Source organism: Malaclemys terrapin, chromosome 9 (assembly GCF_027887155.1).
Source record: "Malaclemys terrapin pileata isolate rMalTer1 chromosome 9, rMalTer1.hap1, whole genome shotgun sequence".
Lineage (NCBI taxonomy): Eukaryota > Metazoa > Chordata > Testudines > Emydidae > Malaclemys > Malaclemys terrapin.
In genome coordinates this window covers 82783206-82801073 of record NC_071513.1, presented here as the reverse complement: position 1 = coordinate 82801073, position 17868 = coordinate 82783206, and the positions used below count along the sequence as shown (strand labels likewise).

Here is a 17868-nt window from a genome sequence, read left to right as displayed (position 1 = left end):
TCTCTATGGATAGTAATTCCATGCTCTAATCATAAGAATATAGCAGTAGTGATATATTACCAACTACCTGACCAGGATGGTGATAGTGACTATGAAATGCTCAGAGAGATCAGAGAGGCTATTAAAATAAAAAACTCTATAGTAATGGGGGATTTCAACTATTCCCATATAGACTGCGTACATGTCACCTCAAGATGGGATGCAGAGATAAAATTTCTTGAAACCTTAAATGACTGCTTCTTCGAGCAACTAATCCTGGAACCCACAAGAGGAGAGGCAATTCTTGATTTAGTCCTAAGTGGAGCAGAGGATCTGGTCCAAGAGGTGAATATAGTTGGACCGCTTGGTAATTGTGACCATAATATAATTAAATTTAATATCCCTATGGTGGGGGAAACACCACAGCAGCCCAACACTGTAACATTTAATTTCACAAAGGGGAACTACACAAAAATGAGGAGGTTAGTTAAACAGAAATTAAAAGGTACAGTGCCAAAAGTGAAATCCCTGCAAGCTGCATGGAAACTTTTTGAAGATACCATAATAGAGGCTCAACTTAAATGTATACCCCAAATTAAAAAATATAGTAAGAGAACCAAAAAAGCGCCACTGTGGCTAAACAACAAAGTAAAAGAAGCAGTGAGATGTAAAAAGGCATCCTCTTAAAAAGTGGAAGTTAAATCCTAATGAGGAAAATAGAAAGGAACATAAAATCTGGCTAATGAAGTGTAAAAATATAATTATGAAGGCCAAAAAAAATTTGAAGAACAGTTAGCCAAAGACTCAAAAAGTAATAGCAAAATTTTTTTAAAGTGCATCAGAAGCAGGAAGCCTGCTAAACAACCAATTGGGCCACTGGACAATCAAAATGCTAAAGGAGCACTCGAGGACGATAAAGCCGTTGCAGAGAAACTAAATGAATTCTTTGCATCGGTCTTCACGGCTGATAATGTGAGGGAGATTTCCCAAACCTGAGCCATTCTTTTTAGGTGACAGATCTGAGGAACTGTCCCAGATTGAGGTGTCATTACAGGAGGTTTTGGAACAAATTGATAAACTAAAGAGTAATGAGTCACCAGGACCAGATGGTATTCACCCAAGAGTTCTGAAGGAACTTAAATGTGAAATTGCTGAACTACTAACTGTAGTCTGTAACCTACTATTTAAATCAGCTTCGGTACCAAATGACTGGAGGATAGCTAATGTGATGCCATTTTTTAGAAAGGGCTCCAGAGGTGATCCCGGCAATTACAGGCGGTAAGCCTGACTTCGGTACCAGGCAAACTGGTTGAAACGATAGTAAAGAACAAAATTGTCAGACACATAGATGAACATAATTTGTCGGGGAAGAGTCAACATGGTTTTTGTAAAGGGAAATCATGCCTCACCAATCTACTAGAATTCTTTGAGGGGGTCAACAAGCACGTGAACAAGGGGGATCCAGTGGATATAGTGTATTTAGATTTTCAGAAAGCCTTTGACAAGGTCCCTCACCAAAGGCTCTTAAATAAAGTAAACTGTCATGGGATAAGAGGGAAGGTCCTCTCATGGATTAGTAACTGGTTAAAAGATAGGAAACAAAGGATAGGAATAAATTATCAGTTTTCAGAATGGAGAGAGGTGTCTTCCAGGGGTCTGTATATTCATAAATGATCTGGAAAAAGGGGTAAACAGTGAGGTGGCAAAATTTGCAGATGATACAAAACTACTCAAGATTGTTAAGTCCCAGGCAGACTGCGAAGCGCTACAAACGGATCTCTCAAAACTGGTTGACTGGGAAACAAAATGGCAGATGAAATTCAATATTGATAAATGCAAAATAATGCACAATGGAAAACATAATCCCAATTATACATATAAAATGATAGGGTCTAAATTGGCTGTTACTACTCAAGAAAGCTATCTTGGAGTCATTGTGGATAGTTCTCTGAAAACATCCACTCAATGTGCAGCAGCAGTTAAAAAAGGGAACAGAATGCTGGGAATAATTAAGAAAGGGATAGATAATAGGACAGAAAATATCATGTTGCCTCTATATAAATCCATGGTATGCCCACATCTTGAATATTGCATGCAGATGTGGTTGCCCCATCTCAAAAAAGATATATTTGGAATTGGAAAAGGTTCAGAAAAGAGCAACAAAAATGATTAGGGGTACGGAACTGGGACTTTTCAGCCCGGAAAAGAGACAACTAAGGGGATATATGATAGAGGTCTATAAAATCATGACTGGGTGGAGAAAGTAAATAAGGAAGTGTTATTTACTCCTTCTCATAACACAAGAACTATGGGTCACTAAATGAAATTAATAAGCAGCAGGTTTAAAACAAACAAAAGGAAGTATTTTTTCACACAACGCACAGTCAACCTGTGGAACTCCTTGCCAGAAGATGTTGTGAAGTCCAAGACTATAACAGGGTTCAAAAAAGAACCAGATAAGTTCATGGAGGATAGGTCCATCAATGGCTATTAGCCAAGATGGACAGGGATGATGTCCCTAGCCTGTTTGCCAGAAGCTGGGAATGGGCGACAGGGGATGGATCACTTGATGATTACCTGTTCTTTTCATTCCCTCTGGGGCACCTGGTATTGGCACCCCACTATGGCCTTAGAATGCAAGTTTGGGAGTACAGTATCCCTCACATACGACATTTCACGGTCACAGTAATAAATAGAGCTATACAAGCCTTTTCTTAAGAAATCTGAAACGGAATGCAATTTACCAGGAGGTCATAGTGACCATAATATAATTGAATTTAACATGCTTGGAGGCAGAGGAGAAGGGAAATACCAAATACCAAAGAAGCTTACCACAGTAGCATTTAACTTCAGAAAGGAGAATGACACAAAAATGAGGAAGCTAGTTAATGGAAATTAAAAGAAACAGTCACGAGAGTGACTACATGGAATTTTTTGAAAACACCATAATAGAGGCTCAAATAAAATTAAATATATATCTCAAATTAAAAAGAATAGAGAGAGGACTAAAAATGCCTCTGTGGCTAAACAGAGTAAAAGAGGCGGTTAGAGGCCAAAAGGCATCCTTTAAAACTTGGAAATCAAATCCTACTGAGGAAAATAAAAAGGAGCATAAACTCTGGCAAATCAAGTGCCATTCAAGTGGCATACCTGAACCATTCTAGTTTTTAGGTGACAAAACTGAGGAATTGTACCAGACTGAGGTATCAAAAGAGGAGCTTTTGGAATAAACTGATAAATTAAACAGTAATAAGTCACCAGGACCAGATGGTGTTCACATAAGAGTTCTGAAGGAACTTAAATATGAAATTGCAGAACTACTTACTGTGGTATGTAACCTATCACTTAAATAATCTTCTGTACCAGATGACTGGAGGATAGCTAATGTGATGCCCATTTTTAAAAAAGGCTCCTGAGGCAATCCTGGGAATTACAGGCTGCAAAGCCTAACTTCAGTACCAGACAAATTGGCTGAAACAATAGTGAATAAGAGAATCATCAGGCACACATAGATGAACAAAATATGCTGGGGAAGAGTCAACATGGCTTTTGTAAAGGGAAATCATGCCTCACCAATCTGTTAGAATTCTTTGAGAGAATCAGCAAATGTGTGGACAAGGGTGATCCGGTGGATGTACTGTACTTGGACTTTCAGAAAGCCTGTGACAAGATCCCTCACCAAAATCTCTTAAGCAAAGTAAGCAGTCATGGGATAAGAAGGAAGGTCCTCTCATGGATCCGTAACTGGTTAAAAGACAGGGAAAAAGGGGTAGGAATAAATAGTCCATTTCCAAAATGGAGAGGTAAATAGCTGTGTCCCCCAGGGATCTGTAATGCGACTGGTGCTGTTCAACATATACATAAATGATCTGGAAAAAGGGGTAAACAGTGAGGTGGTAAAGTTTGCAGACTATACTCAATTACTCAAGATAGTTAAGTCCAAAGTTGACTGCGAAGAGTAACAAAGGGATGTCACAAAACTGGGTGAGAAAGTGGCAGATGAAATTCAATGTTGATAAATACGAAGTAATGCATATTGGAAGACATAATCCCAACTATACATACAAAACGATGGGGTCTAAATTACCTGCTATCACTCCAGAAAGAAATCTTGGAGTCACTGTGGAGAGTTCTCTGAAAACATTTGCTCAATGTATAGCATCAGTCAAAAAAGCTAACAGAATGTTAGGAACAATTAGGAAAGGGATAGATAATAAGACAGTAGATATCATAATGCCACTATATAAATCTGTGGATTGCATACACCTTGAATATTGTGTGCATGTTCAGGTCGACCTAAATCTAAAAAGATATATTAGAAATGGAAAAGGTACAAGAGAAGGGCAATAAAAATGATTTAAAGGTATGGAACAGCTTCCATCTGAGAAGAGATTAAAATGACTAGGACGATTCAGGTTGGAAAAGAGACGACCAAGGGGGAATTTGATAGATGTCTATAAAATCATAAATGGTGTGGAGAAAGTGAATAAGGAAGTGTTATCTACCCCTTCACATAACATAAGAACCAGGGGTCACCCAATGAAGTTAATAGGCAGCAAGTTTAAAACAAGCAAAAGAAAGTACTTCATCACACAATGCACAGTCAAAACTATAACTGGATTACAAAAAGAATTAGACAAGTTCATAGGTCCAGGAATAGCTATTAGCCAAGATGGTCAGTGATGCAACCCCATGCTCTCGGTGTCCCTAGCCTCAGATTGCCAGATATTGGGACTGGACGACTGCATGGATCACCTGATGATTGCCCCATTCTATTCATTCCCTTTGAAGCATCTGGCATTGGCCACTGTTGAAAGACAGGATATGGGTCTGTAGCGAGGCAGTGTGTTTCCCCATCATGCCGGAGAGGGACGAGCCTCTCCGGACACCAAAGTGGGCGGAGCCAGTGAATCCTGCGCCTGCCCCCCAGAGATCAAGGCGCAGGACAGGAAGTATAAAGGCCCAACCCCAGAGCTCACTAGAAGAACAGTCACCGGAGAGGCCAGATGCCTGTGACCTACCTCCTGGTTGGGAGACCCTGGCAATCGGCAGCTGACCCGAAGACTGGCCGGACCAGCCGATGCCTGACGCCGACCAGAGCCCGGAGGAGCGGTCAAGCCTGTCCCTCGCAAGTTACACAGAGGAGCTGCCAAGCCTACCTCTCGCCAGTTACCCTGAGGAGCCCATCATGTTTGACCCCTTGGAGGACACCATCTGGACCCAGGTACCTCTAGAGGGGGAGTAGGAAGTAGCCTGGGGGCAGCTGACCCTAGTCTGGCTGCAGCGCTGCCAGAACCTATGTCAGTGTGTTGCGGCCAGGATCCCCACTGACACAGCAGCGGGTCTTCTGCTGCTGCTAGGGCCCTGGCCTGGGACGCAGTGGAGTGGGTGGGCCTGGGTCCCCCCTGCCACCCAACTTGTGGGTGGCAGTCTCCCCCTCTCCCAGGCCCTTGCTGTTTGGACTTGCTGTTTACCTGTTTGCTCAGCCCCGGCCTGAGCCATTGACTCTTTGCTGCCCCACCCTGACCCAGGGCCTGGGCCTGCTAAATATAACTGTTTGCTCAGCCCCTGCCTGAGGGCCTGAGCCTGTGACACACTACTGCCCGCTGACTGGGTGTGAATAACTGTTATGTTTTGCCTCTACTACTGCTGCGGCGAGAGACTCCCATGGCCAGGCAAATTCCCCGTCACAACTGAAAGGAAGTAGCGAGGTGGTGTGGTTCCCCGCCGCCTCAGAGAGGGACGAGTCCCAGCCAAACCCCTCTACAGAGTCTATGGACCATTGGTCTGGCCCAGTATGGTCACTCTCATGTACGTTTCCTGGGTTCAGGTACAAACTTGTAACACTCTCAGTTTGTGATTTTTTGAACAAACCTAGCCAGTTTCATATAGACCTGGGTCAGTTTGTATTTACCTTAAAGCCTTGAGAAACTCCTACTCTTTCCTGTTGTTTCATCAAAAAACTGGGTGCAATTTCATTGTTCACACTGAGTTTTGCTTTGAGTTTTGGGTACATTCACATGTGGTTCTCAAAGCAAAACTTGGGGAGAAAACCCAGGTGGATCACAAACAAAGACAAGTTTCCCTGTGAACCCAAATTGCCTTGTTTCCCACAGTAATAAGTAAATTGAGTAATAAATTATGGTTTGATCCTGGGATGTGCCAAGCACCTGCTGTTCCCATTGGATCTAATCCTGAGGTCCTTATGAAGCTATTAGTCAATCCTCACTAATGCAAAACTTCTGTTGGCTTCAGTGGAGTCAGTTACTTCGGATCAGTGGAGTCAGTTTCTTTGGATTTCTAACTGAATTTTGACCTTGTGTAAACACTTCAGGAATAAGAACAGGAGTACTTGTGGCACCTTAGAGACTAACTTATGCTCAAATAAATGTGTTAGTCTCTAACGTGCCACAAGTACTCCTGTTCTTTTTGCGGATACAGACAAACATGGCTGCTACTCTGAAACTTCAGGAATAGGCGCCTTGACTTCAGTGTGAATGTTGGGTGTTAACAATGGCAGCATTGGGAATATGGTGCTCATTTATTTTAGGGATTTCTCCAGACTGGACACCCCCCTTCTCCAAGGGAAGGTATACATCTGGACACAGATTTAGTGGGGATCTGCCCCTTTAAGGACACCTCGGTCTCCTGGGAAGAGCAAATGCCCCAACATGACTCCATCCCCTTGGTTACCTTCAGGGAAGGGATACCTAGCCTGGGCAAATGTTTAGCATTGAGACCCTGAGTACTCATCACCTCTCAGGCCTCTCAGGATCAGGCCCTTTGTGTGAGATGCTGATATTTGTACGCTCTTTTACATAGTGAATAAAAACAAATCTGTTGATGAAAAAAACAGAATACTGTTGTATTACTGTCAGCGTTCATCCTTGTGACAAATTGTAGGCAGTGTCAGTTTGATAAAGTATTTTATTTACAAGATAACTTTACAAAAATATTTTCAATAAAATTATTACAAAATTCATTTACAATATAATACAGATGCATCTTCTCAAAAGGTAACACTAGATTATTATGGGGAATACTATGTCTAGGCATACGCTAGGTCAATCCATAGCATAAATAATATTTCGAACAACGCACTATTTTATGATAGTATACATACCAGTAACAAAGAGTAATAAACAACAAACATTACTTTATAAGTCTCAGATGGCTCATCTGTAAGAGTGGCATTAGCAATATGAAAGCAACAAATGGGGAACCCCAGAAAATGCAACCGTCTTATATTAGTTCTATAAAAGCAGTTCCAGCCATTTGTTTGCATATGTTTAGTTTAGCAATGAATGTAAGAGCCAAAGTCTGCTCTCAAGTGTCTACAAGTAGCTCTCACTGGCTATGAATCTGAAAACACAGCTGGAATGACAGCAGTTTATCTATATTTAAGAACAGCTTTTCCAATACCATTCTCTGACATGTTTTTTCAGTGTTTGGTCCAGACAGCAGACAGAGATCAAATCCAATCTCTACAATATCGACACTCAGGGCTGTAGGGCTCTGTGTGTTTGTACCTATTGGTATATTGTTGTTAATGAAAATTCATTCTTTGGTTCAGGATCTAGTTTCTCAGTATTTAGGAAACATATTGAGCTCCTCCATGTGGCAGAATCTCTGTAACTCCCCACCCAACAACATTGCCCCTGATATTACATGAATCTTCTGCTCTAGGCCGCGCTGTTATCTCTTCATTGCTGAGAACTCTATCCCAGATATTAAAGCCAGTCAGTTTTCCCGAAAAGGCTAAAGTTTCATCAAAACCACCTCCAACACAGCAACCATTCTTTTCTTGGCCTAGCTGCAAAATTCCTCCATCTGGAATTATATGAGCCTCTGCTATTTCTGAGGTGGTAGCAACAAGCTCCCCATTTGCCCACAATGATATGGTCCCGTTGTCTGAGCTCCAAGTGCCACAAAAGTGAGCCCAATGTCCAGGAGAAATTGTGTTTGGGGCAATTAACTTGTTCTGGTCACTACCTACAGCAAGTACTGCAGACTCATGGCTGAGATAGAATTGAATTTCATATGGATTTCTCTTTGTTCCGTAGGAGAATACGATAGTTTTGTCCAGCACCTCAGTCACTTTGACCCAAATGCAGGCAGTAAAGGATTGGAGCGTCATGTCAGCAGTTGGGTGAACACTCCCAAAGATCTTTTTGGAACGCATTGGGAATAAAATTGCAGTTTCACACCCTGGGGGGAAAAAACAGAATTAGAAATATTATTCTACCCCAGCTAATTTTTGTAAAAGGTGAAGTATTTGTACATTCACAGTTTGGATCCTTGACATAAACTTACCTCTTTAGGCTGGGATTTCCAAAGGGAGTCAGGCTCCTTTGAAAATCCCCACACCATACAGTATGTCGTAGGAATACATGATAGAATGAATGCATTGAACATTTTATTGCCATGGGGTTGAAATAATCACATTGCTTGGATTAGACAGGTCTTCCCAAAGAAGTAGCTATAAAAAATTTACAGCATGCCTGCACCATGACATGCTTTGTTTATGACACGTTTTGTTTCGTGTGTGTCCTTCTTTTTTAGTCTCAGTATTCTTTTCTCCTTAGAATCATAGGACTGGAAGGGACATGGAGAGGTCCTCTAGTCCAGACCCCTGCACTCATGGCAGGACTAAGTATTATCTAGACGATTCCTGACAGGTGTTTGTCTAACCTGCTCTTAAAAATCTCCAATGATTCCACAACCTCCTTAGGCAGTTTATTCCAGTGCCTCAGTGTTCTTTTCTCCTTAGGAATACAGCATGCTGTTGGCATGGGAGGAACTCAGTGGCCTCTCCAGATTCATCTTAAAGTTAGAAGAACAGGAGTACTTGTGGCACCTTAGAGACTAACAAATTTATTAGAGCATAAGCTTTCGTGGACTACAGCCCACTTCTTCGGATGCATATACTCCTGTTCTTCTTTTTGCGGATACAGACTAACACGGCTGTTACTCTGAAACTTAAAGTTAGAATGGCTGGAAATTTCTTCCATAGTTTGTGAAACCCAGGCATTGGATAGTCATGATCACATACTATATGTATTATAAAGAGCAATACAGTCTATTACCATTAGGGTGACCAGACAGCAAGTGTGAAAAATCGGGACAGAGGGTGGGGGGTAATAGGTGCCTATGTAAGAAAAAGCTCCAAAAATCGGGACTGTCCCTATAAAATTGGGACATCTGGTCATCCTAATTACCATATTAGATAATGGCTACAATTTTGGAAAGTGCCTAAGTGACATACTAGCCTATGCCCCATTGATATCAAGAGACCTAGGCTTATAAGTGCCTAAGTCACTTCTGAAAATTGGACCTGCACTCCTATATCACTTAGATGCTTTTGAAAATTTTCCCATGTTCTGAATATGATATACTATGAAGAAATTATGACTCAGATAAACACAATTATAAGTGAAAAAATAGTATAGCTTATTACTTAATATTTTTGCATAAAAGTGCATACTGAAAGGAGTGGGAAAAAAGAGGCCCACTGTGCAGATTCTGAACACAGTTATATCAGTGTAAATCCAGAGCAACTCCACTGACACCAGAGGAGTTATTCTAGACGTACTCTGCTGTAATTGTGAACAGAATCTGGCATACAGTACATTACAGGAACATTTCACCTACTCAGACTAGAGTCAAATCCTGATTAGTTCCCAAGTGACAATGAGCTCAGTGTGCTCATCCTAGTCCCTTGTGAGTTTCTATCCACACCATAATATTTTCACGCAATTTGTCACATGTGGTGTTCCCTGCTGGAGTGGACTGGAGCAATGGGTGTTGAAAGGCAGGCATGTGTAGGGACCATAAGGAAGAGCCATGTAGAGAAACTTCCAAAACTGCCCGCCTGCTCTGAACTTTGCTTTAATTCTTTTAGTCATAAACTTTCAACTGCACTAAATTGGGTCCCCAAAACCAATTAATATAAAATGAACTGAAAAGATCAATTTCTTAAGAAGCTCTTCTCCCATCTCCAATCAGTGATAATCAGTATGTTGATAACAAAAATTAGATTAGTGATGGCCAGTAACAGAAATCCATTCAAGAAAGAAAAGTAACTAATGATAATAAAAACATATTTGACATTCTCAATACTGCTGTCTAGTTAATATATGATACATTAATATTCCAGTTGACTTAGGGTAAAAGAGGCCCCCCTCTACAATTAAGCTGACTCATTTCCTGTTTAAAGAAGCTACAGAAGCTAAAATATCTCAAATATGTCTTAAAATCTTTGCTTTAATGAATGAAGGACTCTTTCTGCCTGCCAGGATTAGACTGCTGCATTATTTCATATGCTGGTTTCTTTGAACTTTCAGCACAATAATTTTTTTTTCATTGGCTTTTTTTCGGGGGGCATATGGTGGGGAGGCAACTGTGGATAGACACTACTTAAAAATGTTAGGAACACTATCTTGAAACTGCTTTTTAATTAGCAGACTTTCTGGCTTTATTATCGAGGGCTAAACAAAATTAAAACCAGCTTCATGGAAGAACAACAAAAGTGTGTTTAGAAAATCCCTTAAGAGTAGGTCTGGCAGTAATTCAAGATGTGAGAAATCAAAACCAGTTGCTGAAAACTCTCTTGGAAAAGATCTCCAGAGAGACTTATGGAGTATATATATATAATTATTTCTATTTTATATCATATTAGGATATTTTCTGTAAAAACATATAGAGCAGAGTCTGCCTCAATTATACAGATGTAATTCAGGAGTAATTCCAATGAAGTCACTGGAGTTATTCTGGATTTACACCAGTGGAACTGAGCTTGGAATGTGATTGTTAAATGCTAGTCAGAATACATATTGCTCTCTGGTTGGTACAAATATGCAAAAATGAAAACTGACTGAGAGGTTTCACTTTTGTTTCATAGTATGAGTTTGGCATATTGTGGGAGAGACTTGAATAATGATGTAACCATCTTGTTGAATCTGAAAAAGACAACATTTTTGTGCAAGCAAAAGGAATATTGCTGGTTGCATTCTTTCAGTGTAATCCTTGCCTCTGTCACTCTCCCCTCCTCCCACATGTGTTAGTATGATACTGTATACTATTTTTTCCTGCTTCTGGTTACAAAGCTATTCTAAATTAAAGCTGAATTCATGGTCTACCATCATAGGATACATTTTGTTCAAGGTTATAAAATGTCTTAATATTATTTTAATAGGTTCAGGTGTGAATTACTCTTTGCATTTATGGCAACATTTTCAAAGCTGTAAGAGGTGTGCCTACAAAAGGTACTTACTTTTGTAAGAACTCACATTGCAGCATCACTGTATATTCATTAGCATAAACTGTGTAACTGCACACCACACTTCCCACATGCACACACGAATATGGGGTTTTGTGATTCCAATGTGCATGCATTTTTGTACCAGGCTCCTTTTGTCCTTGTTGGAAAATTTGGCCCATAAAATCATTATATTGGTAATATTTATTGCAGGTGGAATTATAGATATTCAGTAGTTTGAGCTTTATATTTGAAAGAGATGTGGTATGTTGGTAGTAATTTTTCACACACCTCTTTAGTTATTAATATATAGGCATTTATTCTTCCATCCCTAAATTTCTCTAATTATTTCAGTCAGGTGCCATACAATGGTGTATAGAAAGCCTGGAACACAGGATTTGAAATACTAGATCAGTCCATATGATCCATCTAGCATGGTATCCAGACCTTAGCTGCCATCACTATATCATACTTCAAAAGAAGGAAAAAACCCTATATACAAGATACATGGGGAAAGCTGTTCCTTCCTGACCCACCAAAGGTGATCAGTGTTTGCCCAGAAGCATGATATTTGATTAGATGTTGCCCATTGACATTGTCCGTGTTCTCTCAGGTCTACAATTGCTCCAGTTCACAGCTAGAATTGGTGAGAAGGATGCAGCAGTTGGATTAGAAAAAGTAAAGATTGGCAGTATATGGAGCAAATGAAAGCTTTCTATGAACTAAGCTGGAAATCTGGAGCTGGGAAGGTGAAGGGCAAGAAAACATCAAGATTTCATACGTTAGTCTATTTAAAATGGGTCCACTGCTCGTTGGTCACAACCCTTAGTCTGGAAGCCTCTCCTAGCCTCAGCATCACAGTTGGAGATGACTTACTCTAATAATAACTTTGACTAGATTCTTCTTTGGTCCCCAAATTTGAAAAGCTGGCCAACTATTTTTACGGAGAGCTTGGTGGGTTTCCCCACTGCACACACATCTTACTTCCAACTGTCCCTTTATTGTCATGCCCTGACAAAAGAATGTTTAGCTGATGTATTGAATATTGCTGTTCTGGACAGGGTATTAAAAGAGAGAATTCTGACAAATGCTACCTGGCATAGACTTACCAGCTGGCAGTAAGTGCTGAGCTGCCCACTTTTGTGATCCTTTCAGTTCAGCTCTTGTTTGCTGTAGTTCTTCCCACAGAGATTTCAAAGTGAAATTGTCCCCTCTGCCCATGTAACTCGATTTATCTTGCTGCTGAAAACCTGTCTCCACTTTAGCTGCCCTCTGCCAAACACTCTCCAGCTGGGTGAGTCTGTTAGACACATTGAGGGTCAGCTGCAGAAGCTCTTCAAGAATCTTTCTTTGCTCAGATTCATGAAGCGTCTTGGACTCCTGAACGTGATCTCTCTTCCTCATCAGTGTTTGGTCCACCTGTGACAAGACTCGGGAGGTGACTTTCTCAATGGTAGTGGTGCACGTGCCAGCAAAGTTAGCCACAAACTCGATCATTTCTGCTCGTAGAGTCTGCAGTTCCACCTTAAGGATTTCATCAATAGACTGAAGCAACATGTTCTCTTTCATCTGCGAGTTCTCAAGCATGATGAAGAGTTTGTCCCATTCCGTGTGCTCTCGCTGACAGTCACATGAAATAGCTGAAGTACAAGACACAGATGTTATTATTTCTCTTCACTCATTTTTTTCAAACAAAGGAGTTATTTAATAAAATCTCTCTTCATTTATTGCCTATGCTCTCTAAACCGCCAGTGCTTTCCCTCTGAATTAAAACAGAAAATAAGGCAATGTGTAATTTAGCTGTTCTAAGAATCACAGCAACATTCCCAACATTTCTTTTATAAGGGAGAACTGGAAAATAAGGAGTATAGAGAGATTTTGCAGGGACATGCTAAAGTATTTGCATCGTTTGGCTATGTTAAATAATCTGCTTTTACAAAGCACTTTCATTTTGTCTGAAAAATGGTATGTTTGCAATAACTGTTACAAGAACTAAGTAACAAAGAGCGTGATTTAAATAGCTTCTCTTTGGTTTTTATAGAAACTGCTATCTTGTGTTTAATAACACAAAAATAGTTTAAATCCACTTACTTTCTTCAGTAGCAGGAACTATACTTTCTATTTCATTCTCGAAATTCAGGTACATGAGATCATAGTCCTCATTGTTCAGAGCAGAGGAGGAAGACCAGAAAGCACAAAGTAGAATTGTCAAAGAAAGCATTTCTTGAGACAGCATACTCCAGCTGTTTCCTAAAAGTCTCTGAGTCCTCTGAAGTTAAAGGTCTCTCAGAATTGAGCAGAGACAAGACTATCGGCGTCTGACACAGAAAGCCCTTAATAAATACTCTGGGAGTTCCTGATCTTGAATGAATGAGTAACGCTAGTGCCACCGCTGTAATAAGAGTGCTTCTGACTTTTATTTTTTTTGGATGGGAGTAGGGGGGAGGCATGCACGTTGCACAATCTTGAACCTTAAAAGTTTACAGTGTGGGTGGATTAACTAGAGGAGGGGAAAGAATGGGGAAAGCTGCTCTTGCAACTGTGACTTTTCCTGTGAGACCAGACTTTTGTAACATGAAGTGGTAGCATTGACTGAAGAGAACAAGGGGAACTAATTCACTGTGAATTTGATGGATAAAAGCAGGATAATCATTTTACTATCTTGTGCTATTTTACATCCCTTTTGAACGGAAGGATTTCTGTAGATGACCTATTTACAAATTCCTTTTGCATAGAATGGAACATACAGTGAGGAGATATATATACACATACAGAGAACATGAAAAGGTGGGAGTTGTTAGTCTCTAAGGTGCCACAAGTACTCCTGTTCTTTTTGCGGATACAGACTAACATGGCTGCTACTCTGAAACCTAGCTACCAAAAGTTTCATATAGCACCTAAGAGTAGGTTAGATAAATGTCTATCAGGGATGGTCTAAACAGTATTTGGTCCTGCCATGAGGGCAGGGGACTGGACTCGATGACCTCGCGAGGTCCCTTCCAGTCCTAGAATCTATGAATCTATGAATTTTAGTAATGACCTGTTTAAACAGGAGCATAAGTCATCCAGCTTGCCAAGGGTGGTGATTGCTCTCCCAGGCTCCAGAAGACTAACCTGAACAGACTCAGAGACATTGCTTGAGGAGCTTGCAAACCAGGAGTTGAGAGTTAAGGGCCACTTGAACTGCTATTAAACATGCGCACCTTCCAGGAGACTTGATTAAAGGAAACACACTTATTTTTGATTAGTGTGTCACTTTTGGTTCTCACTGCCCAGCTCCCTTTACAGGGAATGTTTGATGCTCACCTGGGAGAAAGTAACCTGCAGTGCCAACCCTAGCCACAAAAGTGTGTACAGGGCTGGCACACTCCTTTACACTAATCATTAAAAATGTAGGTTCATATTCAAACTCAAGGGTAAATCTAGGGAAGTTTAAGTCAACATAATTTGTCGTCTTCTGGCCCATCATTATGTAAATTGAAACTCTGCTAGCCCCACTTACCAACATGTAAGGGCTTGTCTACACAGGGAAACAGCCTAGTTATACCAGCTATTCCGCTGTAGCTATACCAGTCAATTTCCTCAATGTTATACATCACCTTTCAATGTAGCTCTTATTGTCTGGTATTGAGCTGTGTGACTGTTACAGAATAAAGATGCCATATGTGGCCCTTAATCTACAGTGCAAGTCCAGCTGGGTGGAATTTTCAAAACACCTAGTTGTTTTAGGAGCACAACTCCCATTAATTTACAATGGGATTTGTGCTCCGAAATGAATTAGGTGCTTTTAAAATCTCATGCAGTAATATCTGTGGGAGTTTTGCACAAAGAATGTGGATAGAATATGACCCAAAACTGAACTAGTCCCACTGTCTACTAATTCCTTTGGGATAATTCATTAGCAAATACTTTTCCTTTATGACTGTCCCTTATAACCTTTCATCCTGAAGAGTTCCAAATTGCTTAACAAACATTATATTTACAGCATGGCCCACATGAAACAAACTCTGGTGCAGAAAGTGAAAGTTGGGTGGCCCTCTAGCTGCACAAGAGTGGAAGAGGGGAAAATACCAAGCTGGGATTTACACTTTCCTAGTGTATATGATGGATATAAAGCACATAGCTTCTGATCATGGTTGAGAAATCTTCAGTAACCACAAATGAATAATTATAGGATAATATCCTAGACCCTGCCAAGTCCCCTTTGTTCTGCTCTCTTAAAACTGACCTATATGGGGAACCAAGAATTCCTGACTGATGTAACTAGCTGTATGCTACCTTCTCTCCAGAGTAGGGGGCCAGATGGGGTATGGCTGGAAATGCTGCATTTTCCTGTAGGTGTAATGGCCTCTGCGGGTGGTTACAAGCTGGCACAATGAAAAATAACCCTTAGGCTGTTCAAAGTTGCGTTTTAATTTTTTAGTTCATAGTCAGTTTTTGATTATGCTTTTACTGTGTCTTCCATGAGTTTGATGTTGTAAAAATGTATTAACTGCTGGCTTTTCAGCTAACACATATGAACCATTTCTACTATCCAGTGAGTGGCCTGTTTATCTTCCATAGCTACAAAGCACAAATTAAAATGGGAGAAAAAGCAGGAGGCCAATATGCCAGTTCCTATTGGAAACCAAATCCACAGAGACTTTAAGTACTTTAAAGGATTTAGAGAGTGGATCCATACTACATAGTGATAGGCAGATGTTTTCCATATGTTGTGCAAATGTAACTTAAACATTCCAAGACAGGCATGTATAACTTGTTATGTTATACATTTCTATATGAGACTTGGTTTCAAATTAAATTGTGCAGGCACATCTTCAAACACTAGGAAATGTGTCAGAGTATTTTGCATGTCTCTCTCTGATTGACTCTCTCATCTCTTCCCTTTGACTCTTGGAAATGGCACCCTAGCCACTTCTGTTCAAATTCACCTTCATGCTCGTTTACTTCTTTAAATAACCAAATACTGTTTCCATATGTTGGTTGTTTCATTTTAGCCTTTTATTCTCAGCAAACAAGAAAAAATAGTTACTGTGCATTCTGTTGTCCTTTTCAGATTCATTTAAAACTACACTTACTCTGTCTTTTAAGTCTCAGTTAAACATCACTCAAATCTGAAATCTCATGAGCTAGCCTTCATTTACATGGGCTTGTACTCAAGGTTGTAAATAATGATTAATAGGAAATGTTTTCTATTTTCCCCATATTGCTTCACTTAGTGAAATTCCTCCTTCAGTAATTTGTTCTCTGGTTTCTTGGTCTAATATACATGTTGTACATCTGTGGGCTTTTTGTTTTTCTATATTCCCCATGATTCTCAGAAATTCAAAGCTGTTAACATGCTGCACCTGTATGGAGGTATCTAGCTATAGGGATGTTGGTATCAGAAATGCCAAGATGGCAGATAAAGCTTTGAAACACATTTCTTGGGATTACTCTATTTTCACTCTGTTAATAGGAAATTCCATGTTGCTGCGCGTGTTGCCGTCTGTGTATGAAAAGCAGCCACAGCCAATTAACAACCATCTGATGGAGCTGGTGACACTGATGTCTCAGCTGGAGCAGGCAGAACAACAGCACCTTCTAAGGCTATTTCAGATAGTGGCAAGGAGAAAGCAACCTGAGGTAAATGTATAATACCAGACATTGCCAGTGGAATAAGGTTATTCTCTTTGGAGAGTTTATGTTGTTCAGAACATCCTGACAGTACAGTAACGTGTCCCATGTACTGCACATACCAGGTCAGTGGTTCTCAATCTTTCACATTCCAGAAGGCTCCCATGTTACAATAGAAAAGGTTTCGGGACTCCCTACATGTAGCCATAAAGAAAGAGAAGGTGATCCTGAGCCTGCTAGACCTGTTTGTGACTCCCTCACTGAAAATCTATTAGACAGGACTAAAGCGCAAACAATACTGCAAACATTTTGTCCAACTACTTGTTGGATTTGGTGAATGAATTTGCTTCAGCCACACTCTCTTTTGTGTTTGCTCTCTGCAAACATTTGAGCAGTAGAGGGTTTACCTACAAAAATGCAGCTGGAAAGCACACATTAGTGATCTGGGTGAATATTTGTGAAAATTGAACTTTACATTCAAATGGATAAATTTGTGCGCTGGACGTGTTTGTTCACTCAGTCAGACAGGCAAGGAACCCCACCAGGCAGCTTATTCAACCAATTACAACTAAGCAACACAGCTCAAATTTTGAATATTTATGATCAATACATGTAGTAAATTTACAAGATGCTGGTTGAAAAAATGCAAGGAAATTACTATCTTCCCATGGATATTCTGCAAGAAGAAAAGGACACTGAATTTGTCAAATAAATTACTTCTTGCCAATTATTTGCTCAGCTCTGCTAAAGAGATGGTCAGATCGTCAGGAAAATGTTCAGAGTGCTGACATTTTTACTGAGTTAGGGAATGTAATGTAACTATTTTACATAAGGTGTGCTGCTATATACACTACATACTTGCAAAACACCTTCGAAGAGCCAGATTTTCGCAAATGTTCTTTAATTACTGTAATTTAATACATGGAAGTTTAATGTACTCAGCTAATCTGTACAGGCTGCCTGAGGCTGTCAGATGAGATTTATTGGGGGTATTTAAAGCTGGCACTGTTATCTGG

At 40.2% G+C, this 17868-nt stretch overlaps 2 protein-coding genes across 3 annotated transcripts in view; one reads left to right on the top strand and one right to left on the bottom strand.

Moving 5' to 3' along the window:
* The window catches only part of VEPH1 (ventricular zone expressed PH domain containing 1), a 145639-nt gene that overhangs the window by 31439 nt on the left and 96332 nt on the right, over positions 1-17868 (top strand). For both annotated transcript variants that reach the window (XM_054039306.1, XM_054039308.1), the window contains exon 5: positions 16695-16861. In XM_054039306.1, coding sequence (XP_053895281.1) covers positions 16695-16861 — 167 coding nt within the window. The remainder of the gene's footprint in view (positions 1-16694; positions 16862-17868) is intronic.
* Positions 6889-13614, bottom strand: PTX3 (pentraxin 3). Its single transcript, XM_054039309.1, has 3 exons — positions 13328-13614; positions 12346-12876; positions 6889-8187 (listed from the first exon to the last, which is right to left on the bottom strand). The coding sequence occupies exons 1-3, from the start codon at positions 13470-13472 to the stop codon at positions 7571-7573; spliced, it is 1293 nt and encodes a 430-aa protein (XP_053895284.1). The 5' UTR covers positions 13473-13614; the 3' UTR covers positions 6889-7570.

Bases quoted from the DNA above. Each gene is read 5' to 3' on its own strand.
- PTX3 (XM_054039309.1), bottom strand. From the start codon at position 13,472: ATGCTGTCTCAAGAAATGCTTTCTTTGACAATTCTACTTTGTGCTTTC. The intron at 12,877-13,327 runs GTAAGTGGATTT...CTTGTACTTCAG, and splicing joins AGTTCCTGCTACTGAAGAAA to CTATTTCATGTGACTGTCAG. The intron at 8,188-12,345 runs GTAAGTCTATGC...TTTTCCCCCCAG, and splicing joins TCAGCACTTACTGCCAGCTG to GGTGTGAAACTGCAATTTTA.